Here is a 20,076-nt window from a genome sequence, read left to right as displayed (position 1 = left end):
TGTCACCCTGCTTATTTAACTTATATGCAGAGTACATCATGAGAAACGCTAGGCTGGAGGAAGCACAAGCTGGAATCAAGATTGCTGGGAGAAATATCAATAACCACAGATATGCAGATGACACCACCCTTATGGCAGACAGTGAAGAACTAAAGAGCCTCTTGATGAAAGTGAAAGAGGAGAGTGAAAAAGTTGGCTTAAAGCTCAACATTCAGAAAACAAATCATGGCATTTGGTCTCATCACTTCATGGGAAATAGATGGGGAAACAATGGAAACAGTGGCTGACTTTATTTTTCTGGGCTCCAAAATCACTGCAGATGGTGGTTGCAGCCATGAAATTTAAAGATGCTTACGCCTTGGTAGGAAAGTTATGACCAACCTAGACAGCATATTAAAAAGCAGAGACATTACTTTGCCAACAAAGGTTGGTCTAGTCAAGGCTATGGTTTTTCCAGTGGTCAAGTATGGATGTGACAGTTGGACTATAAAGAAAGCTGAGTGCTGAAGAATTGATGTTTTTGAACTGTGGTGTTGGAGAAGACTCTTGAGAGTCCCTTGGACTGCAAAGAGATCCAACCAGTCCATCCTAAAGGAGATCAATCCTGGGTGTTCATTGGTAGGACTGATGTTGAAGTTGAAACTCCAATACTTTGGCCATCTGATGCGAAGAACTGACTCATTGGAAAGACCCTGATGCTGGGAAAGACTGAAGGCAGGAGGAGAAGGGGACAAAGGAAGATGAGATGGTTGGATGGCATCACCTACTTGATGGACTTGGGTTTGGGTGGACTCCGGGAGTTGGTGATGGACAGGGAGGCCTGGTGTGCTGTGATTCATAGGGTTGCAAAGAGTCGGACACGACTGAACGACTGAACTGAACTGAATTACCATATTTTTAAGCTGACTCATGTAAGTTTTTAGAGATTATAAATCACACTGTTTTTTTTTTTAAATCCTTGCTTTCAGAAAGCTTTCTCATGGTTAGAGACACAAGAACCAAATCAAAGATCACTGGGTCTTAAAAAGTTACTTTGAAACATGACTTTTTCTGGAATTTCTTTCTCTTGAAGTTATTAGTAACTCTGTGTTGACTTTCTTAGCGATCTTCCTCACTTTTTGCCTGAATACTAAAAGACAAACAACTACTGGTAATTTTCAAGACACTGTAATGCCTGAAAATGTCTTGAGACATGCTCTATATACTAACCAGATTATATGAGTTTATACAGACAAAGCCTAATTTACTGGCAGCAGAAACTCTCCACTGGAATGTGTTACTCAAGAAGGGGTCTTATTATGGGAAACTATGCAGAATACTGTACTAAGATGATTACATTCTTTTGGAGAAATGAGTCTGAGCCATATCCGATTTGATTTCATGTTCAATCACCCAGAAAGTCAAATATGTTCAAGTACTGAAAACATTATGTACTAGTTATGGGAGTTCGTTCAGAAGGAGTATAACAAGAGTGATTCCTTACAACTACAGAGTAGTTTAATTTAAAAAGTATTTTGCCATCTGTTTTCTCAGTTTATTCACATATCCACTTTAGGCGATAGGAAGGGTTAGCAATTGACATCCCCCGTGCAGTGGGAAGAGAAAAAAAGATTAATTTGGTTAAGTTGCCGAGTTTCTAGGAGAAAACCAGGCCTGGGATCCAAGTTTTCTGAATCCAAGTCCAGTGTTTTTCACAGAACAATAGGGTGTTCCCTGTTATTTTTGGCTTTCCCAAAAATTCTAATTTTGCTTTTTCCAAATTCACTTAAACAGTCACAACAGTGTGCTCAGGAAACAAACAAACCTACAAACAAAACACATGATAGAAATATAAAGTGTGAATGCTTCAAAATAGTTAATAAACCAATACCCATTTTCTTCCTTTAAGAGATTATAATACAGAGAAAGCATAACGATAAAATTAAAATGCACACATTGAAATTACTGTTCTAATTTCAGAAAAAAAAAACCCTGTAGCTTTTGATTTTCTGTCCACATCCATGTACAGTGAACACTTCAGTGCAGAGATGCAGAAAAGAAGCATAAATGTAAACAGATGACGATCATATTATTTAGTTACTTTGGTTTCAAGAGCAGTAACTATGGTAAATTATTAACACTCGATTATGTTTTGTTTCTCTTCTGCCAATTTCTGCTTAGTTCTGTCCTTTGCCCTAGTCTCTCTGGAAATGCTGCTTCAGCTATGTACTTGTAGCTGGCACAAATGAGTTCCATTTTGAGGCTTGTTTTATGGAATTTTAACAGATCAACACTCTGAAGCACATCTAACATTCATAAAGTTTCCTTTACATGTCAAAATGAATAAGTTTTTTTGAGAGTTAACGAATTGTAGTAATTCTGTCCTATACTTACCTTGTTTATTGTGTACAGAGTTTGTCTTCTGTGGAAAGCTTTATTAGAAAAAAAAGGAGAGCATTTCCTTAGAACTAGAGCAACAGAGGCTTTTCATACTCTTATACCAAGTTAACTTCCGAAAGATTTTTAACTCCCTGTTTCCCAAAGCACTCTAAATATCTGAACCCTACAAAAATATTAGTCTAGTTCTTTTTGAGAAATTCAGAGAATTGATAGTATACAAACTGAGACTCTTTTTAGCTGTCACTATCTCACAATGAGGTTGAATATTTATCATCTGGTCTCAATCTACCTCTAATCCTATCTCCTAATATTCTCTTTGACCTAATCTTCAAAGAAACTACTAATATATCTCATGGTCTCATACTCTTGTGAAGTGAAAGTCACTCAGTCTGGAAGGCTTCCCTGATAGCTCAGTTGGTAAAGAATCCACCTGCAATGTGGGAGACCCCGTTCTGATCCCTGGGTTGGGAAGATCCCCTGGAGAAGGGAACAGCTACCCACTCCAGTATTCTGGCCTAGAGAATTCCATGGACTGTATATACAGTCCACGGGGTTGCAAAGAGTCGGACACGACTGAGCGACTTTCACTCATACTCTTAGGACTTTACTAACAACATTCCCTTCATCTCTGGGCCCCTCTGCACTCTTTCCCTTCATCTCCCTTAGTCTCCAAATGGTTCAGAAGACAGGGTAACAGCAAAACACGGTCTTTGAACCCAGACAGAAGTAGAATTATTATTCCTGGCCTCCAGAAAGTACTCAATAAATGGCAGCCACTATTATTAAAAAGGGCTAACATTTACTGGTCATTTACTGTGTGCCAGAACTGTTCATTTATTTTCTTTTTTAATATCTTCAGGGCAATTAAGTATTATTATTGCTTTTTTACTGAGGCAGGAAATGTAGGTTTAGAAGGGGTAACTTGTCCAAGATAAAAGGACCAGAGAGGGGCAGTCCAATAGCTGAAGGCCAGAGCCTGGGTCACTGCACCTTCCCTTTGCTCTCTGGGGTCCCGGATCTCTAAGGCATGTGCTGCTTCCCTTCCCAAGCTTGTGCAGCACTGGCCCTGCCTTCCTGAGCCCGGCTGTCTTCAAACCCAGGCGTCAGCTCTCACAGCCTCCTGGCGACTCCAATGTCCCACCTGCTTGACCTTATTCTGAAACTCTGCCAGACCAAGCAAGACCCCTCTGACCGGGCTTTGAGGTCTATGGCCCTTGAGTTATTCTATTCTAGGCACACTCCAGGGAGCCACCAGCATCTCACAAACTGATATCTAGAACTTAAAAAATGACCTCGGGGTGTGGGAACGGGGCTGGGTGACCAGCCCTGGGCCCAACTTCCAGACGAAGCTGGGGTGAAGACTGGCTGAGCACCACAGACAACTAGAAAAGGCTTGTCCCTCTATGGGCGAAAATTTAAAGAGGCAGAGCCTTCCGTATGCCGTGTACCCCACAGTGTGAGAATGCAAGGAGAGGCGCGTTCATGCTTCCTTGCTTGTCCACCGAAGTGATGACGTCACGTTACCGCGCACCCAGGTGGTAGCCTCTGCGCCTGCGCCTGCGCCGAAAGGGGCGTGGCGAAGCGCGCATGCGCACAGAGCGACTTCCGAGGCTTTTTTGGAGGCGGAAAGGAGGCAGGTGGTTGTTGACTGGAGGCTGGGCGACCGTTGACGGAGGCCTGGAACCTGAAGGTTAAAGTTACGCGTCGTGTTGGCCGCAGGGCCAAGCAGGGAAAGCCCTAGTTACCAAACTGCCCCCCTCCCGAGTCAGGAAAGATTGTTGGAAGAGAACATGAGCCCTGACTAGAGTTTTGTGTTCTTCTCCATGAGGGGCCCAAGTAGGCCCGATGGCCTCAATCTGAGGCAGCGGTTTTTGGGGAGGGTGTGTGCATGTGTGTTTGCGCATTGAGCAAACTTTCTGCCCATCTATGTCACCACCTGCCTTAACATAATTAGGGTCATGTTGTAAGCTGGGGTAGGGAACCCCTCAGGGTCTTCTGCCCCCGGGGCCGGTGGTCTACGGGAGGATGTGGCGCTTTTGTTTGCCTAAGTCTCAGAAACCGTGATAGCCCTTGCTGTCCCCTTTTAGTTTCAGCTGTGTTGCAATGGTATTTCTGGGCTAAGAAAAGGTCTCTTCACTTCTATTTTGTTTCCTAGAATGGCGTCAGGAATATTCTCTAAAGGGCCTCCTCTATCCAGGTTCAAGGCCAAGCTGTGGAAACAAAGCTGAGGCAGTCCCTAATCTCATGTTTCTCAAGTTTTATTTCTAAAAATATTTCTTTGTAAAAAATGATAATTGATGCTATTTACCCCAGTATGATTTGCATTATTACTCAGTGGTGTTCATGTCTCTTTGTCTCATGGGGTCCTTGGGAGCAGAAGTGATCTTCGGTTCAGTTCAGTCCAGTCGCTCAGTCATGTCGGACTCTTTGCGACCCCATGAATCACTGCACGCCAGGCCTCCCTGTCCATCACCGACTCCCGGAGTTCACTCAAACTCATGTCCATCGAATCGGTGATGCCATCCAGCCATCTCATTCTCTGTCGTCCCCTTCTCCTCCTGCCCCCAATCCCACCCTGCATCAGACTCTTTTCCAGTGAGTCAACTCTTCGCATGAGGTGGCCAAAGTATTGCAGTTTCAGCTTCAGCATCAGTCCTTCCAATGATCTTTTCAGTTCAGTTCAGTTCAGTTGCTCAGTCGTGTTTGACTTATCTTCAGTTCAGTTCAGTTCAGTTCAGTCGATCTTACTTAGGTTTAAATCTTAATTTTTCACAAAATAGGCAAGCGTGTATTAAAGTGAGATTGAAGTATAAGAGGCTGGACATGGAAAAAATTACAAAAGAAAACCTGTGGTAAAAGGGGAAAAAAAAACAGATCTTGTTTCACTTGGAATTACAGAAACAGAGTTGAAACTTACCATTACAGTTATTCTGGATATTAAGTGAGGCCTTAGTCTTTGGTATTGTATAATCCAGAGATCTCAAACTAATGACTAAAGCACATGATCTGCGTGGTGTTTTAAAGTGAGACAACACATTCTCACATGGCTAGTTCAATTGTGTATGTTTCCTCCCTGGCCTTGTAAGCATGTTTGCCAATATTGTGGTCCATTTTCCTCTATGTACATCTCGTTCAGAATTATTCTCACGTTGGGTCCTTGATTCTGTAGTAAATTACATAGACTCTCTCATATGTTTAGGAAACAAGATTATAGCCACCCTAGTCTTGCCTTCAAACTAATTTGAAAAAATGTGTCATGTTGTAAATTCTTACCTGGAAAGGGAAAGACTCTGTAGAGTGTTTATCAGGTTTGAAGTCATAGCTTTAAACCATAATTTCAGTAATTACTAGGCTGAGCACTTGATTTTGTTGTTGATACAATATGAGGTATAAATTTCTTTCTTTGAAGGTTTAGTCAGACAACTTCATGTTGTAAGGTTGGAGTGCTGGAGAATAAAAATTAGAGACTTTGATATTGAAAACAATGAAGAGAAACCTAAATGAAAATTCAACTCGAAGTACAGCAGGTATTGACTGACTTTTATTTTTTAAATTTCTATAGTTTATATGTAGCATATATACATATTATATATATATAGGCTATATAGATACAACTTTTTGCATATATATATAGTTTGTGTAGCATATAGATACAACAGTTTGGAAGGAACTTTTAAAAATAATGAACATATAGTCTAGCCTCTTTTTAGGTTGAAGGAAATAAGACAAAACACTTATTGGCTTCAGTTCAGTTCAGTTCAGTCGCTCAGTCATGTCCGACTCTCTTCGACCCCATGAATCACAGCACGCCAGGCCTCCCTGTCCATCACCAACTCCCGGAGTTCACTCAAACTCGTGTCCACAGAGTCGGTGATGCCATCCAGCCATCTCATTCTCCGTCGTCCCCTTCTCCTCCCTCCCCCAACCTTTCCCAGCATCAGAGTCTTTTCCAGTGAGTCAACTCGTCGCATGAGGTGGCCAAAGTATTGCAGTTTCAGCTTTAGCATCAGATTAGGTTTAAGTAAAATCAGGCTTTTCTGGATTTGCTCTGGAATTTTTCTTGGATTTGCTCTGGAATTTTTCTTGGATTTGCTCTTTAAAACCCCATGTCATTGATTTGTTTGTGCTTTAAGCTGAAGACAAAGAAATTAATAATCTTCTAACTTTTATTTGTAACTTATTTGAAATATTTATGTGCCAGGGAGATTGGATATATTACCATCACTCTAAGTCATTCTCAAGAATGATCCGTAGAAAATATATATTACAGACCCCTGGAGTTCTTGGTGAAATTGCAGAGTTTTTACTTCAAAGCAAATCTACTGAAATACAGTTTATGAGAGTGGGGTCTAGGAACTGGCATGCTAAGCATAATTACAGATAAATCTTAGTCAAACTAAAGTGAAAGACCCATGGCCTTAAATGGTCTGCTACTATAGTCAGAGAGTGATTAGGATTTTGGAAAGCATAGGTCAAATTTTGGTTCTCCTTTACCTGTATCGTACTCAAAGGGTTCCTTCCAATTGATATGGTGATAAACAAGCACAGGAGAGAAGTAAACAAAGCAAAAAATGGGTTTGGAAAGGGTTGGGGGATGAGGAAGGAGTTGCTAATTACTGCCAGATAAGAGGAATTAAGGCGATGGTAACAGAACAAGCAAGGATTTTTTAGAGAGACAGATAAGGCTATTTTGGATCTTTAATAAAAGATATATAAATAAATAAATAATAAATATATAAAAAATATATAAATAAATATATAATAAAAGAGTATAAAAATAAATCCAAATCTATATAAATATATCTGTAATACATATAAAAGTAACATATAGAAATAGACAAATTCAAACAGTATATTATTGTATACTAATATTCTATAACTAGAATGTATTCTATAACTAGAATGTATTCTATAACTAGATCTGATTATTTGCCTACTGTGTACTAATTTTTTGGTACTTTCAATTTAGGCTGTTTGCCTGTACCATTGTTCAATCAGAAAAAGAGGAATAGACAGCCATTAACATCCAATCCACGTAAAAATGATACAGGTATCAGTAATGCTTCTGATAGTTACGATTTCCCTCCTTTACCATCAGGTAAGAAAATAAAGTGAATATTCTCAGTAAATAAGAAAGAGGATTATAGAAAATGGCAATTTCTACTGTATTATAATGGAAACAGAAAGAAAGTGTATTTTTTTTCTTCTTTCCACTATCCAGTTATAGGGATTACTTGGCTCTTTCTGAGCATTCCAGTACAACAGTTAGAGTTTCCTTGTTTACAAGGGTGACTTAGCATTTAAATGGGGTATCTTAAATCTGGAGCCTTTGTTCTAGTGAAGTAGTAACCTATATTGGAAAGAGTTTTTTTTTCTATTACAAAACACATACAGATATTGTGACTTAAACATTTGGTGGTAAAGAATGGAGAAACTCAAGTTGCTTCAGGAATAAGGATGTGAGTGGGAACACAGGAAAAATGGAAGAAAATAGAACTTAAGGTGGAAGCCAAGGGATTTCTTATGCTTGACCCTAGTCTTTTTTTCTCTTCTTACGTAACTTTTACTTTATTTTGTATGTTGACTTTTCACTGTTTCATCCAGCTGGCTTCCTTTTAGCATCCACTGGTATGTGAACTAAGTTGCCTTTGCTGGGTGTTAACATAGCCTTTTAGTTCTAGTTCTCAGAGCCCATCATTGGCTGCCCTCTGTTTCTCTTGATTCAAATTCTAGAGACAGTGAGCCTTGCTTCAACTCATGTTTTTAAATGAGGTCACTGAAATCTTATTTTTAAATTAATTAATTTATTTTAATTGGAGGCTAATTACTTTACAATATTGTAGTGCTTTTTGCCATACATTGACATGAATCAGCCACGGGTGTACATGTGTTCCACATCCTGAACCCCTCTCCCACCTCCCTCCCCATCCCATCCCTCAGGGTCATCCCAGTGCACCAGCCCTGAGCACCCTGTGTCATACATCAAACCTGGACTGGTGATCTATTTCACATATGATAATATACATGTTTCAATGCTATTCTCTCAAATCATCCCACCCGCCGCCTTCTCCCATATAGTCCAAAAGTCTGTTATTTACATCTGTGTCTCTTTAGCTGTCTCGCATATAGGTTCATCATTACCATCCTTCTAGATTCTATATATATGTTAATATACTGTGTCGTGTTCTTCTTTTTGACTTACTTCACTCTGTATAATAGGCTCCAGTTTCATCTACATCATTAGAACTGATTCAAATGCATTCTTTTTGATAGCCAAGTAATATTCGATTGTGTATATTTACCACAGCTTTCCTATCCATTTATCTGCTGATGGACATCTAGGTTGCTTCCATGTCCTGGCTATTATAAACAGGGCTGTGATGAACATTGGGGTACATGTGTCTCTTTCAATTCTGGTTTCCTCGGTGTGTATACCCAGCAGTGGGATTGCTGGGTCGTATGGCAGTTCTATTTCCAGTTTTTTAAGGAATCTCCACACTGTTCTCCATAGTGGCTGTACTAGTTTGCATTCCCATCAACAGTGTAAGAGGGTTCCCTTTTCTCCACACCCTCTCCAGCATTTATTGCTTGTAGACTTTTGCATAGCAGCCATTCTGACCAGCATGAGATGATACCTCATTGTGGTTATGATTTGCATTTTTCTGATAATGAGTGATGTTGAGCATTTTTTCATGTGTTTGGTAGCCATCTGTATGTCTTCTTTGGAGAAATGTCTGTTTAGTTCTTTGACCCATTTTTTGATTGGGTTGTTTATTTTTCTGGAATTGAGCTGCAGGAGCTGCTTGTATATTTTTGAGATTAATTCTTTGTCAGTTGCTTCGTTTGCTCTTCTTTTCTCCCATTCTGAAGGCTGTCTTTTCACCTTGCTTATAGTTTCCTTCATTGTGCAAAAGCTTTTAAGTTTAATTAGATCCCATTTATTTATTTTTGCTTTTATTTCCATTACTCTGGGAGGTGGGTCATAGAGGATCCTGCTGTGGTTTATGTCAGAGAGTGTTTTGCCTATGTTTTCCTCTAGGAGTTTTATAGTTTCTGGTTTTACATTTAGATTTTTAATCCATTTTGAGTTTATTTTTGTGTATGGTGTTAGACAGTGTTCTAGTTTCATTCTTTAATTTAACCTTATGGTTAGGCCTCTCATCTCTGAAATAATTAGTTGTTGTGGTTTGTCCTGGGAGATCTTAATGTTTACTTACTTTTTACTTCTGTTTGGAAGAAGGCATGGACAGTCAGATATTCTGAAATATACTTGGTACCTGCTGGTTATATACATTTACATTTTGTGGGGGCACACTTAAAATGCTTTAACAAGATTTTCTGCAACTAGAATTTTAAAATCCTTTAATATATATATCAGTACTTATTAATTTCATCCAGTGTGCAACAATAGACCTTAATCTAATTTTAAATTTATAGTTATTTTGTTTTCTTCCACATTTGAGGAATTGAAAGTATGAATTTCATATTATTCTAATTTTTATAGATAAAAGGTTCAAAAATTCTTGTGGGTGTGTGAAAGTGGGCATTTATCTGGTCCTCTTCTACTATTAAAAAAAATTCTCCTCTATTTAAAATATTTTATAAGTAGCATGAATGACAGATGATCTTGAAAAATAACCATTTGAGTTGCTCCATAGGCAAATGTACCTAATCCTGAAGTACTGAACTTTTCAAGCTCTGACCAGGATTACTATCTGTTAGAGTTACAACAAAATATCTTTTCGTGGGTAAGAGAGAGGACTAGATCAGTGTTTTTCAATTTTTTTTCTTGATCCATTAGTAGTTTAGGAAATAACCAATCTTTTAAAAAAACAAATAGAACTGAATAGAGTAAAATGGAAAATGTCAGAGTGTATATACTTAGTAAGTAAGAAAAAGAATACATGGTAAAATTTCTATATTCTTTCTCAGACACACACAGGCACTCACATACACACACGCATGCTATGTGTGTATATTTTCTGGGTTTTGATATATTTCTTGCTGTTGGGTTGGGATTAAGAAACATTGATTACACTGAAATTTATGTTACAAAGTATAACATACTTTACTAGGATTGACTGTGGAAGATATACAGATTAAATACCTTGCTTGGAATACAGTGGGAAAGGGAGATAACTAAAAAAAATTAGTAAGACTGTGACTGATTCCACAACAAAGTACTTTTAAAGAACATGTCCACATATTCAAGTTTTTTTCTCCTTCAGGCTTTTGGTTGCCTCCCCCACATATTAATTAAATATGAAAGAATTATTTCCCCCAAATGCTACCTAACTTACTCTTACCTGTTTTACTTATATCTTTTGAGATTGGGCCTGGGAAGCTGTGAATCCGGAGTTGCCTCCTTTAACAAAAACAGTGAACATGGGGTATGTGAAAAAAAATGTGTACCAATAAATGCATGTGTCTGTTACTGACTGATGTTAGTCTTCTATGTATATTTTATATTTCTCAATTGGGTAACAAATTATTACTAGTTAATAAGACATATTTCCTTGAAAGGCAAATACCACATTTAGTTTCTAATCCCCTGAGAAGTCAAGATTCTGTGTCTAAACCTATTCAATCAAATGCTGAGAGAAGCAAGAGTGATTGGAGGTGAGTTTACTTAAGATTTTTCTTATTCTATTTTTTCTTCTCCTTCCCATCTCCTCCTTTATTCCCTTCTCTTTTCCTCTATCTTTTCTTCCTTTCTTAAACAGAATTGACATTTAGGAAATTTCTATACTTAATAACTAACTGTAGTGATACTAGCTATGTTTTATGAAAGAAGAGAACATGCCATATAAAACTTTAAAAATAGGCAAATTTGGTTTGATTCTATTTTCAAAGAATACTTCATGTTGTAATGAAATTTCTGTAAATATTTATCACCATGAATTTATGATTTTGTCATTAATGTCTAATTGACAATAGGTAGAGTCAAGAATAACTATCTAAATGTTGGACATATTTAGAAATTGAGAACCAAATAGAATGCTCAGTCTTACCCTAGTAAGATAGTCAGCTTCAAGGTAAATAGGATGGAATTGAAAGAAAGATGGAGCACGAAATGCATAAGCATCTGTTAAGATGGTGAGGGCACTTGTCAGAGGTATCCAAATTTAATGTCTGAATAATGTGAAAAAAATGAATAGATAGAAAAAGTACATGGCTTGTTTTTTAGGTTGGACTTTAGTATTCTTGGGTAAGTGGTAATTACTGAAATGGTTTTGGATTATTTTCCTTAACAAGGTTGGATTGCATTGTTTGCCCTCTTGTGGTATTTTTAGGAAGAGTATTCAGAAATAAATATTTGTAACTTAGGTTAGTTTTTCCCTGTGGAACTTTTACCTAGCCTGCTTTGAAATTATGCTTTTAATTTTAGCCTCATTAACATCACGTTCTGATTGGCTGGTATAACTCACTTAAGTTAATGTAGCTAGTAAAATGCTGAAACAAATTCATAAGTAAGACTTTTAAGCTACTCAGTAAAAATACAAAATTTCTAATCAGACAGCTGTCTACTCTGCCTTTATCTATTTTCTTTGTGACTTAAAATCACTGACAAGCCATAGTTTAACTTTTGAAAAATTTATTTTGTAGAAAATTTAAAAATAAATGTACAAAAAAGGAAGCAAACATACTCAAAATCTTACTATGGTGAAAAAAATCTTTCTACTCATATATTCTTGTATAGTTTAAAAATAAATTCTTTGGCACTTGACTTTGAGTTGGTTTCTCTGGGTTTTGGATTGTCAGTAACTTGTAATGTGACTTTGGCAAGTTACTTCCTCCTCTAGACTCCATTTCCTCACCTGAAGAGAGAGGCTTAATATATTTTAGGGTTGCTGCGATGATGTGTTTAGAATATCTAACTGGTCAGTAGTTGCATAGTAGTACAAATTACCATATAAATGTAAATTAAATAATTCATTAATAATTTTCTTTTAATTAAGAAAAAATATATAGAAACAAAACTGATAACAATTTTTAAAAATACTATTACAGCTACAGAGATGGCAACAAAAATACCAGTTTAAAAACTTGGGATAAAAATGATTTTAAGCCTCAGTACAAAAGAAGAAATATAATGACAAATAATGGAATAAATTCGGGTCCAATTAATATGGGAGCTCAACAGCAGAAACAATTAAGAGTATCTGAATCTACTAATTTACCTAACCAAAGAGAAAGTGAAGCACTCAGACAAACAAAGTCATCAGAAATACCTGGCTCCACAATGAGAAGTCTAGACAAAAACAGCACATTGCAGGCATTTAAGCCCAATTTTCAACAAAATCAATTTAAGAAAAAAATGTTGGATGGTTTTCAAGAAGTAAACACCCTCAAGGTAAACTTTTCAATATTATTTGCATTTTTGTATTTCAGTTAAAATATGTGAGATAAGTATTTAGAAAGTTACAGAGATAAGAGCATTTGAAATCACTCCCATGGCATACATTACTGGATTAGCACAAATAGCCAGTTATATTGGAGTAGATGAATGTTTTTATCTAATATATTTTCTTAAAGGTTGTGAATGGCTGCTCTGTAATAACTGTAATTTTGGTGTGCCCATGAGAGGAAGTGAGCTCAGGGTCTTCCTCCTCCACCATCTTGGCCATCCTGCTCTTAGCTGATTTTTTAAAATGCCAAAACATTCCTATATCAAGGCCTTTACACTCACCATTCCCTTATTCCTCAGTCAACAGCCTATTTAAAATAATAATCCCTGTCTCTTGTTATCCTTTAATCCTGTTTTCTAAAATGCACAGAATATATCAATTTCTGACATTCTATTATATATTTATTAATCTTCCGAATCCCCTATTAGGCCGTAAAATCTGTGAAGGTAGATAGTTGTCTACCTTCAGTATTGTTTCCTCATTAGCTATGTCTGGCACACGGTAGGTGCCAATAATTGCTTTTGGAATGAATGAATAAATGTGTCTGGATTCCCTCAGGGTGTGGGCACATTAGGGAGAGAAATTGTATTTGACTTACCTGTGTTTGTCATAGAATTGGCACACGATACTTTAAAATTATTTAAAGAGTCAACAAATGAATGAGTAATGAATGCTCATGTAAAATAAGAGATAAAAAGAAAAAAAATCTTCTTAATTATCTCCAAATGTATTCTAGTTTCTTCTCCTTTATAAAGTATTAATGATGCTTTTAATTTATGGGAGTAACTGTACTGAAATTTTAATAGTTCTTTTTTACATATTTTACATAGTATTTTAACATAATTTGCACTTTTGCCTATTATACAGACCTAGAATCTTTACATAGAAAGTGAATGAATATGATGAAAAAAATGACAGGTTTTTCTACTGCTGTGTTTTTATTTTTTCAGAAGGAACCCTCATCATATCAGTTAAAGCTTAGGGAAAAAGATAATTCCTTAAGAATTATATCTGCAGTTATTGAAAGCATGAAGTACTGGCGTGAACATGCACAGAAAACTGTACTTCTTTTTGAAATATTAGGTAGGTGTACTACTTCAAAAATACTTCAGTAATATCATTTGGACAATTGTTTTGAATGATTAATAGGAATACCTAGGAGATCTTAAAAATAAAACTTTACAAAAGGAGATTATGGTTTTTTAGGATTTTCTTCAGTTCCTGTGTCTTCATTGATTTGTGTGACTTAAGATAAACTTGGTTATTCATGCTAGTATTATTCTAATTTGTAATGTTAAAACTGGAAATATTCTTACAAGTAATCTAGCTCAACCCTTCAAGTAGGTGAGGAAATGAGGCAAGTAATTAAAATAGACTTGACTAAAAATCACAAAGTTATCAGCAAAAATAGATCTAGGCACCAAGTCTCCTTATTCTCAAAGTATTCTTTCTATTATATTACCCTAAATCCAGTAGCAATTTCTGTGTAAGTTAAATTATAAATTACATATCCTTAAAGAACATTTGCAAAGAATCCTTGGTTGATATGAGTAGACCCCCAACACTTAACTTTTCCCTACAATTTTCTGAATTAATATTCGAAAGGGAGGAGAGTTTTATAGAATGTTTCTGGAATTTAATTTTACTTAGAATAAAGAGATAAACAACAAGTAGAGATTCAAAACATTTCTTTCCATAGATTAAATAAAATATTCAATTTAATTTAAATTATGAAATATTCTAAGCATACAGAAAAGTACAGAGACTATAATAAATATCCACATATCTATCTTAGAGATAATCTTTGAACACCCCTATCTGTTTTTATTCTTCTCTAGAGACAGTCACTATGGTATCTTTCCTTTCCATGCTTTTATAATTTTGCTCTGTACATCTGATTTCGTAAATTTATATGTATTTATTTACTGTTTTTATGTGTTTTAAACTGTAGAGTTTACATTTTCATCTGGCATTATGTTTTTGAGATTTAACCATCTTTCTGTCCTTTCACAGTGTTAGCTTCATTCTGAGGCTCCAATTATGGTCTTTCCAGCAGCTTCTGACTCTTCCCTTATGATATTGAGAGGATTATCAAAGTTTTCTATACCATACATTCTTCTTTACACCACATTGTCACATTCTTTGATGGTTTCTTCTGGTTGCTCTTTTCCAGAAACTAGCAAATGACCCTTTGCATATCAACGTTTCTGATTGGGCAGCAAGGCTCTCATTGTCACTCTGAACTCAGTAGCTGGGGAGGGGATACACTGACTGGCTTACATTAGTCTCAGGTCACTCCCGGGTCTGGGGTAGGGACACATCCAATCCAAATCATATAGCTAAGAATGGCATAGGGGAAATTTCCTAAAGGAAAATCTGGGTATTACTAGGGAAAATGGAGATTGATCTCAAAACAACAAGTGTTTACTATCAGTACCTAATAGATGGCTATTAGAGGAATGAATAGTGGTCTCATTTGATAGTGACTTCTTAAGATTTAGCTTGAATTATCATTTGAATTTTATAGATGAAACATTTGAAAGAGGTTAACGTTTTTTCAGTTTAGTAAGTTGAACTGAGACTCAATTGCATGACTTCTGATTCTAATTCAGTGTTTTTTCTTCATTAAATCATGATGTTTATTTATTATACATGTGTATTTAATATGTGGAGTTCCCTGGTGACTCAGACAGTAAAGAATCTGCCTGCAGTGCAGGTGACCTGGGTTCAATCCCTGGATCGGAAATATCCCCTGGAGAAGGAAATGGCAGTCCACTCTAGTATTCTTGCCTGGAGAATTCCATGGATAGAGGAGCCTGGCGGGCTGCAGTCTGTGGGGTTGCAAAGAGTTGGACACAACTGAGCAACTAACACACACACTTTGGTGTGTAGTGTGTAGTAGATTGGTCTAAGGATGTAACCACTACATCAAACACATTCACAAAACTGCAGGAGCTTCCTGGTGGTCCAGTGGTTAAGACACCATTCTTCTGCTGTGTGGGCACAGGTTTGATCCCTGGTCAAGGAACTAGGATCCCGCATGCTACACAGCGTGGCCAAAAAATAGAAATATAAAAACACAAAAAAACAACAAAGGAGAAAGTTTCAGATGGCCAATTATTGTCTGTTATATTTTTGTTATCAGTTCCCAAGTTGGAGAGGGCCAGAAATTTTGCTCTCTTTAGAATAAAACGGTTTCAGAATATCTTTCCCTTTTAAAATGTTTTCTTATTATTGTATAAATAAAACTATGAGAGATTGTTATGGAACTAGTTATTTAAATATCAACTTCTCTTTGTTAGATTTTATTTGTGTTTTACCAGCACTGATTTTTCCCCCCTTTATTTCAATGTTGCTTAGCTGTTCTCGATTCAGCTGTTACACCTGGCCCATACTGTTCAAAGACTTTTCTTATGAGAGATGGGAAACATACTCTGCCATGTGTATTTTATGAAATAGTGAGTATTTGTTTTAAGTATTCTTTGTAAAACCTGTGCCAACAAAACTTACAAATGCAAGCTATAATTTCACTGTAGTAGAAATTCTGTTAACTAGTAGTGCTTTTGACATTTTGTTTGGTTAAATTCTGATGTTAAAATTGATTATTTGCTCGACTGATGTGGAGAGCTTACTGTTATAGGGGCTATGCTAGATGCATGGGGTGCAAAGTGGAATATAAGTGGTAAATGGCCCTTTCTCTCAAAGAGTTTATAATCTCAGGTGGAGAGACAGATCCATAAATAATCCACTTACAAGTGGTATGACAGAGATGTGTGCATGGTTCTATGGAAGTAGATAGGAGGATAGGTGAGATCAGGGAAAGCTTTTTGAAGAATGTAGTAACCTATCTGACCTTAGATATGTAAGGGCTAATAAATTAAGCCAAAGTGCTGGAAGGTAGGGGAAGAGGTGAGAGGAATGCATTCTAAACTGAGGGAGCAGCTCCTGTAAAGACATGAAGCACTGATAGAGCCTAGATTGTTCAGCAAACTACAAACAGTTTACAATTACCAGAGTGTACGGTTAGTAAGTGACAGAGTAAGGGTAGTTGTTCTGAACCTGGGGGAAGGCAGAAACAGTGGGGTGGGATGTAGGGGAGAGGCTTGGTAACAAAGGGGAATGGAAACCTTATAAGACTTACATACTTTGTAAAAGAGTTTGGTATTAAGAATTCTGAAATCTCACTTGGATTCCAGTTTGTACCCCACCATTCACTAGCTTTATGACCTTAAGTGAGTTGGTTACACTTCCTGTGCATCAGTTTTCTAATCAGTAAATTGAGACTAATTCCCACTTTGGAAGGTTGTTTTGGATATTAGGTTATAGAATATATGAATGCATAGCATCTAACACATAGCAGATGACAAGAAATAGTAATTGCATGTTATTTTTAGAATATTTTAGATGCTTATTATTTTTCTCTAGTCTAAATTTAAAAAGATTTTTATTAAAGTATATCATATACAGAAAAGCTGTACAATTCTATGAAGTTATAGAAGTGAACGTAACCAAGGTTAAGAAATAGAACATTGTTTTCACCCTGTGTATCCTTGTGCCTGTTCTCATTCACTACCTGTTTTCTGCATTAAAGTAACAACTATTGTGACTTGTAATATCATAAGTTAATTCTGCCTGTTTTTGAACTTTATATAAATACTATCATATGATATGTCTGATTTTATGTCTGATCTCTTTCACTCAGTGAAATGTAAGATTCATCTATGTTGTTGCATGTAGCTAAAGTTCATTTATTTATGTTTCTATGTGATATGAATATAGCACAATTTGATTTTCTACCGTTCATGTCTTTTGGTGGTGTCCAGTTTTTTTTGTTAAGAATAATACTCTGAACATTCTTGCTGTGCGCATGCTTGCCTTTCTATTGTGTATATACCTGGAAACAAAATTGCTGAATTGTAGTGTAATGTGTATGTTCCACATGGAGTTATTGCCAAAGAAATTTCCAGTGGGTTATGAGTTTATGAACTCAATCAGCATAGGAGAGTTGTAGTTTTTCTTCATTCTTATCAACATTTAGTACTGTCAGTCTGTTTTAATTTAGCCATTCCAGTGGGTCAGTTTAGTGCTATCTCATTTCTCTCCAATTCCCTGGTGACTAATTGAGGTTCAGCACTTTTGATGTTTACTGGCCAGTGAGGTACATTCTTCTGACAAGTCTGTTCAGGCCTCTTATAATTTTTTCTAATAAATTATTTGTCTGTTGATTTGTAGGAGTTTTTGAAAAATTTATTCTGAGTGCAAGTTCTTTGTCTATTATGTATATCACGAATCTTCTCATACTCTGTGGTTTGACTGAGAGGTTTTGGAGCTGGCTTGTCTTTTCCTGGCTTATGAGTTCTATTAGGACATAGCTCTTTTGAATCTCCCAACCCTAAGCCTGGGGTGGGGGTGGTATGGTTACCAGAATCTCTTTTCTTTGGGGAACCTTCAGTTCAGTTCAGTTCAGTCGCTCAGTCGTGTCCGACTCTTAGCGACCCCATGAACCACAACACGAAAGGCCTCCCTGTCCATCACCAACTCCTGGAGTTCACTCAAACTCATGTCCATCGAGTCGGTGATGCCATCCAGCCACCTCATTCTCTGTCGTCCCCGTCTCCTCCTACCCCAAGTCGCTCCCAGCATCAGAGACTTTTCCAGTGAGTCAACTCGTCGCATGAGGTGGCCAAAGTATTGGAGTTTCAGCTTTAGCATAAGTCCTTCCAGTGAACACCCAGGATTGATCTCCTCTAGAATGGACTGGTTGGATCTCCTTGCAGTCCAAGGGACTCTCAAGAGTCTTCTCCAGCTTGGACTCCATTTTTTCTCCTAGCCCTATAAGTCCATAGACGCTCTGCTCAGTTTATTAGACTCTTAAACTGCCTTGATTGTGATCAGCAGTTACCTCAGAGGGGGACGGTATCCCCAGATATCAGGCCCATTCTGGACTTCTATCTTCCCCCTAGGGTCTCTGCAGTTCCTCACTGCTGTTGGTCTCTCTCTGATGTCTGTGAGGATATTTTAAAATAATTATTCCATCCAGCTATTCTAATTGGTTTTAGTGGGAAAGTTGGTCTGAACTAGCTAGTCTGCCATCTACTGAAAGGGGAACTCTGGCAGTCTAATAGAAGTGAGTATTCATGTGCTGTTATATTGGGAATTATTCAGTTTTTTAAGAAGCAGCAGCTCACTTGCTTGTAAGAAGCTCTACCCAAATGAATCTTTCTTCTGTAACAGGGCATCCATTTATGCCTAGCTATTATGGTCTTGTCAGCAGGGGGGCCCTAAATGACATAAGGGAATTAACAGCATTTTGTAGTGATTCGTATTTAGTTGATCATATTATTAGTTTAAAATAATTTAAATTCAAATGAAGTAATAATTAACTTTATCGATATTTATTTTTTGAAAAACAGGATCGTGAACTTCCCAGACTGATTAGAGGCCGAGTTCATAGATGTGTCGGAAACTATGACCAGAAAAAGAATATTTTTAAATGTGTTTCTGTCAGACCAGCATCTGCTTCTGAACAAAAAACTTTCCAAGCATTTGTTAAAATTGTAGATGCTGAAATGAGATATTATACTAGTGTAATGAATGAAGTTTAAGTAGTGATGAAGGAAGTTTAAATAGTATAAAGTAAGCATTTTTCTGTTATTGTTTAAATTATCATTGCCATGGTTTTTTGGCTACTGTTTTTCTGTATTTCACTTGTTGAATTAAAATATTTAAATCCTTTTAAATGTGGAAAGAATTTTTGAAAAATAATTTTACTGTTTTTACAAAAGTGATGCATTTGCTAAAGTTAAAAAACCATTTCAGATAAAAATGCTCAAAAGAATAGGAATAGGTAGATACTAACTTAATATGAGAAAATAACACCTTTGAGTCAGACATTCCCACTGAAGTTAAGAACAAGACCAGGTGCCCATTGTCAGTACTGTTACTGAGCATTATACTGGAGTTGCTAGACTATGCAGTTCATTTAATTCAAATATTTAGTGGGCATATACTCTATGCCAAGCACTATTTCATGTCCTTGTTTGTAACAAAGCTGTTAACAAAGTAACAAAAGTCTCTGAATTTATGGGATTTATGTTCTGGGACCCATAGAATATGTTAGATAAAAGAGAAATAATTGGGAAATAAAATAGAGAAATAATAAATCTTGCTGTTGGTAGATGATACAATTGTATATATGGGAAACCTAAGAAAATCAACTGAGGAACTACTATAAAATGAGATAATTTGGTAAGGCACTGGAATAGAAAACTTAATATGCAGAAATCAT

The 20,076-nt window shown here is 36.7% G+C and overlaps 1 protein-coding gene across 1 annotated transcript; it reads left to right on the top strand.

Annotated features, from left to right (window-relative positions):
* Positions 1-5,748: 5,748 nt before the first annotated feature.
* On the top strand, positions 5,749-19,403 carry SPATA22 (spermatogenesis associated 22). Its single transcript, XM_055396257.2, has 8 exons — positions 5,749-5,906; positions 7,349-7,477; positions 10,709-10,769; positions 10,903-10,998; positions 12,391-12,733; positions 13,739-13,871; positions 16,149-16,246; positions 19,202-19,403. Exons 1-8 carry the CDS (start codon positions 5,864-5,866, stop codon positions 19,391-19,393), a joined length of 1,095 nt encoding a protein of 364 aa, XP_055252232.1. The 5' UTR covers positions 5,749-5,863; the 3' UTR covers positions 19,394-19,403.
* The last annotated feature ends 673 nt before the right edge of the window (positions 19,404-20,076 follow it).

This window comes from Moschus berezovskii, chromosome 20 (assembly GCF_049115385.1).
Source record: "Moschus berezovskii isolate FMDL1 chromosome 20, NW_MosBer_1.0, whole genome shotgun sequence".
Taxonomy (NCBI): Eukaryota; Metazoa; Chordata; class Mammalia; order Artiodactyla; family Moschidae; genus Moschus; species Moschus berezovskii.
The sequence above is the reverse complement of the archived record's forward strand: the minus strand, read 5'-3'. Positions and strand labels throughout refer to the sequence as shown.

What these genes read in the sequence shown, in the direction of transcription:
- SPATA22 (XM_055396257.2), top strand. Translation starts at nt 5,864, where the DNA reads ATGAAGAGAAACCTAAATGAAAATTCAACTCGAAGTACAGCAG. An exon ending in AAGAAGTAAACACCCTCAAG is followed by an intron (nt 12,734 to 13,738) that starts GTAAACTTTTCA and finishes TTATTTTTTCAG; the next exon opens with AAGGAACCCTCATCATATCA. An exon ending in ACTTCTTTTTGAAATATTAG is followed by an intron (nt 13,872 to 16,148) that starts GTAGGTGTACTA and finishes AATGTTGCTTAG; the next exon opens with CTGTTCTCGATTCAGCTGTT.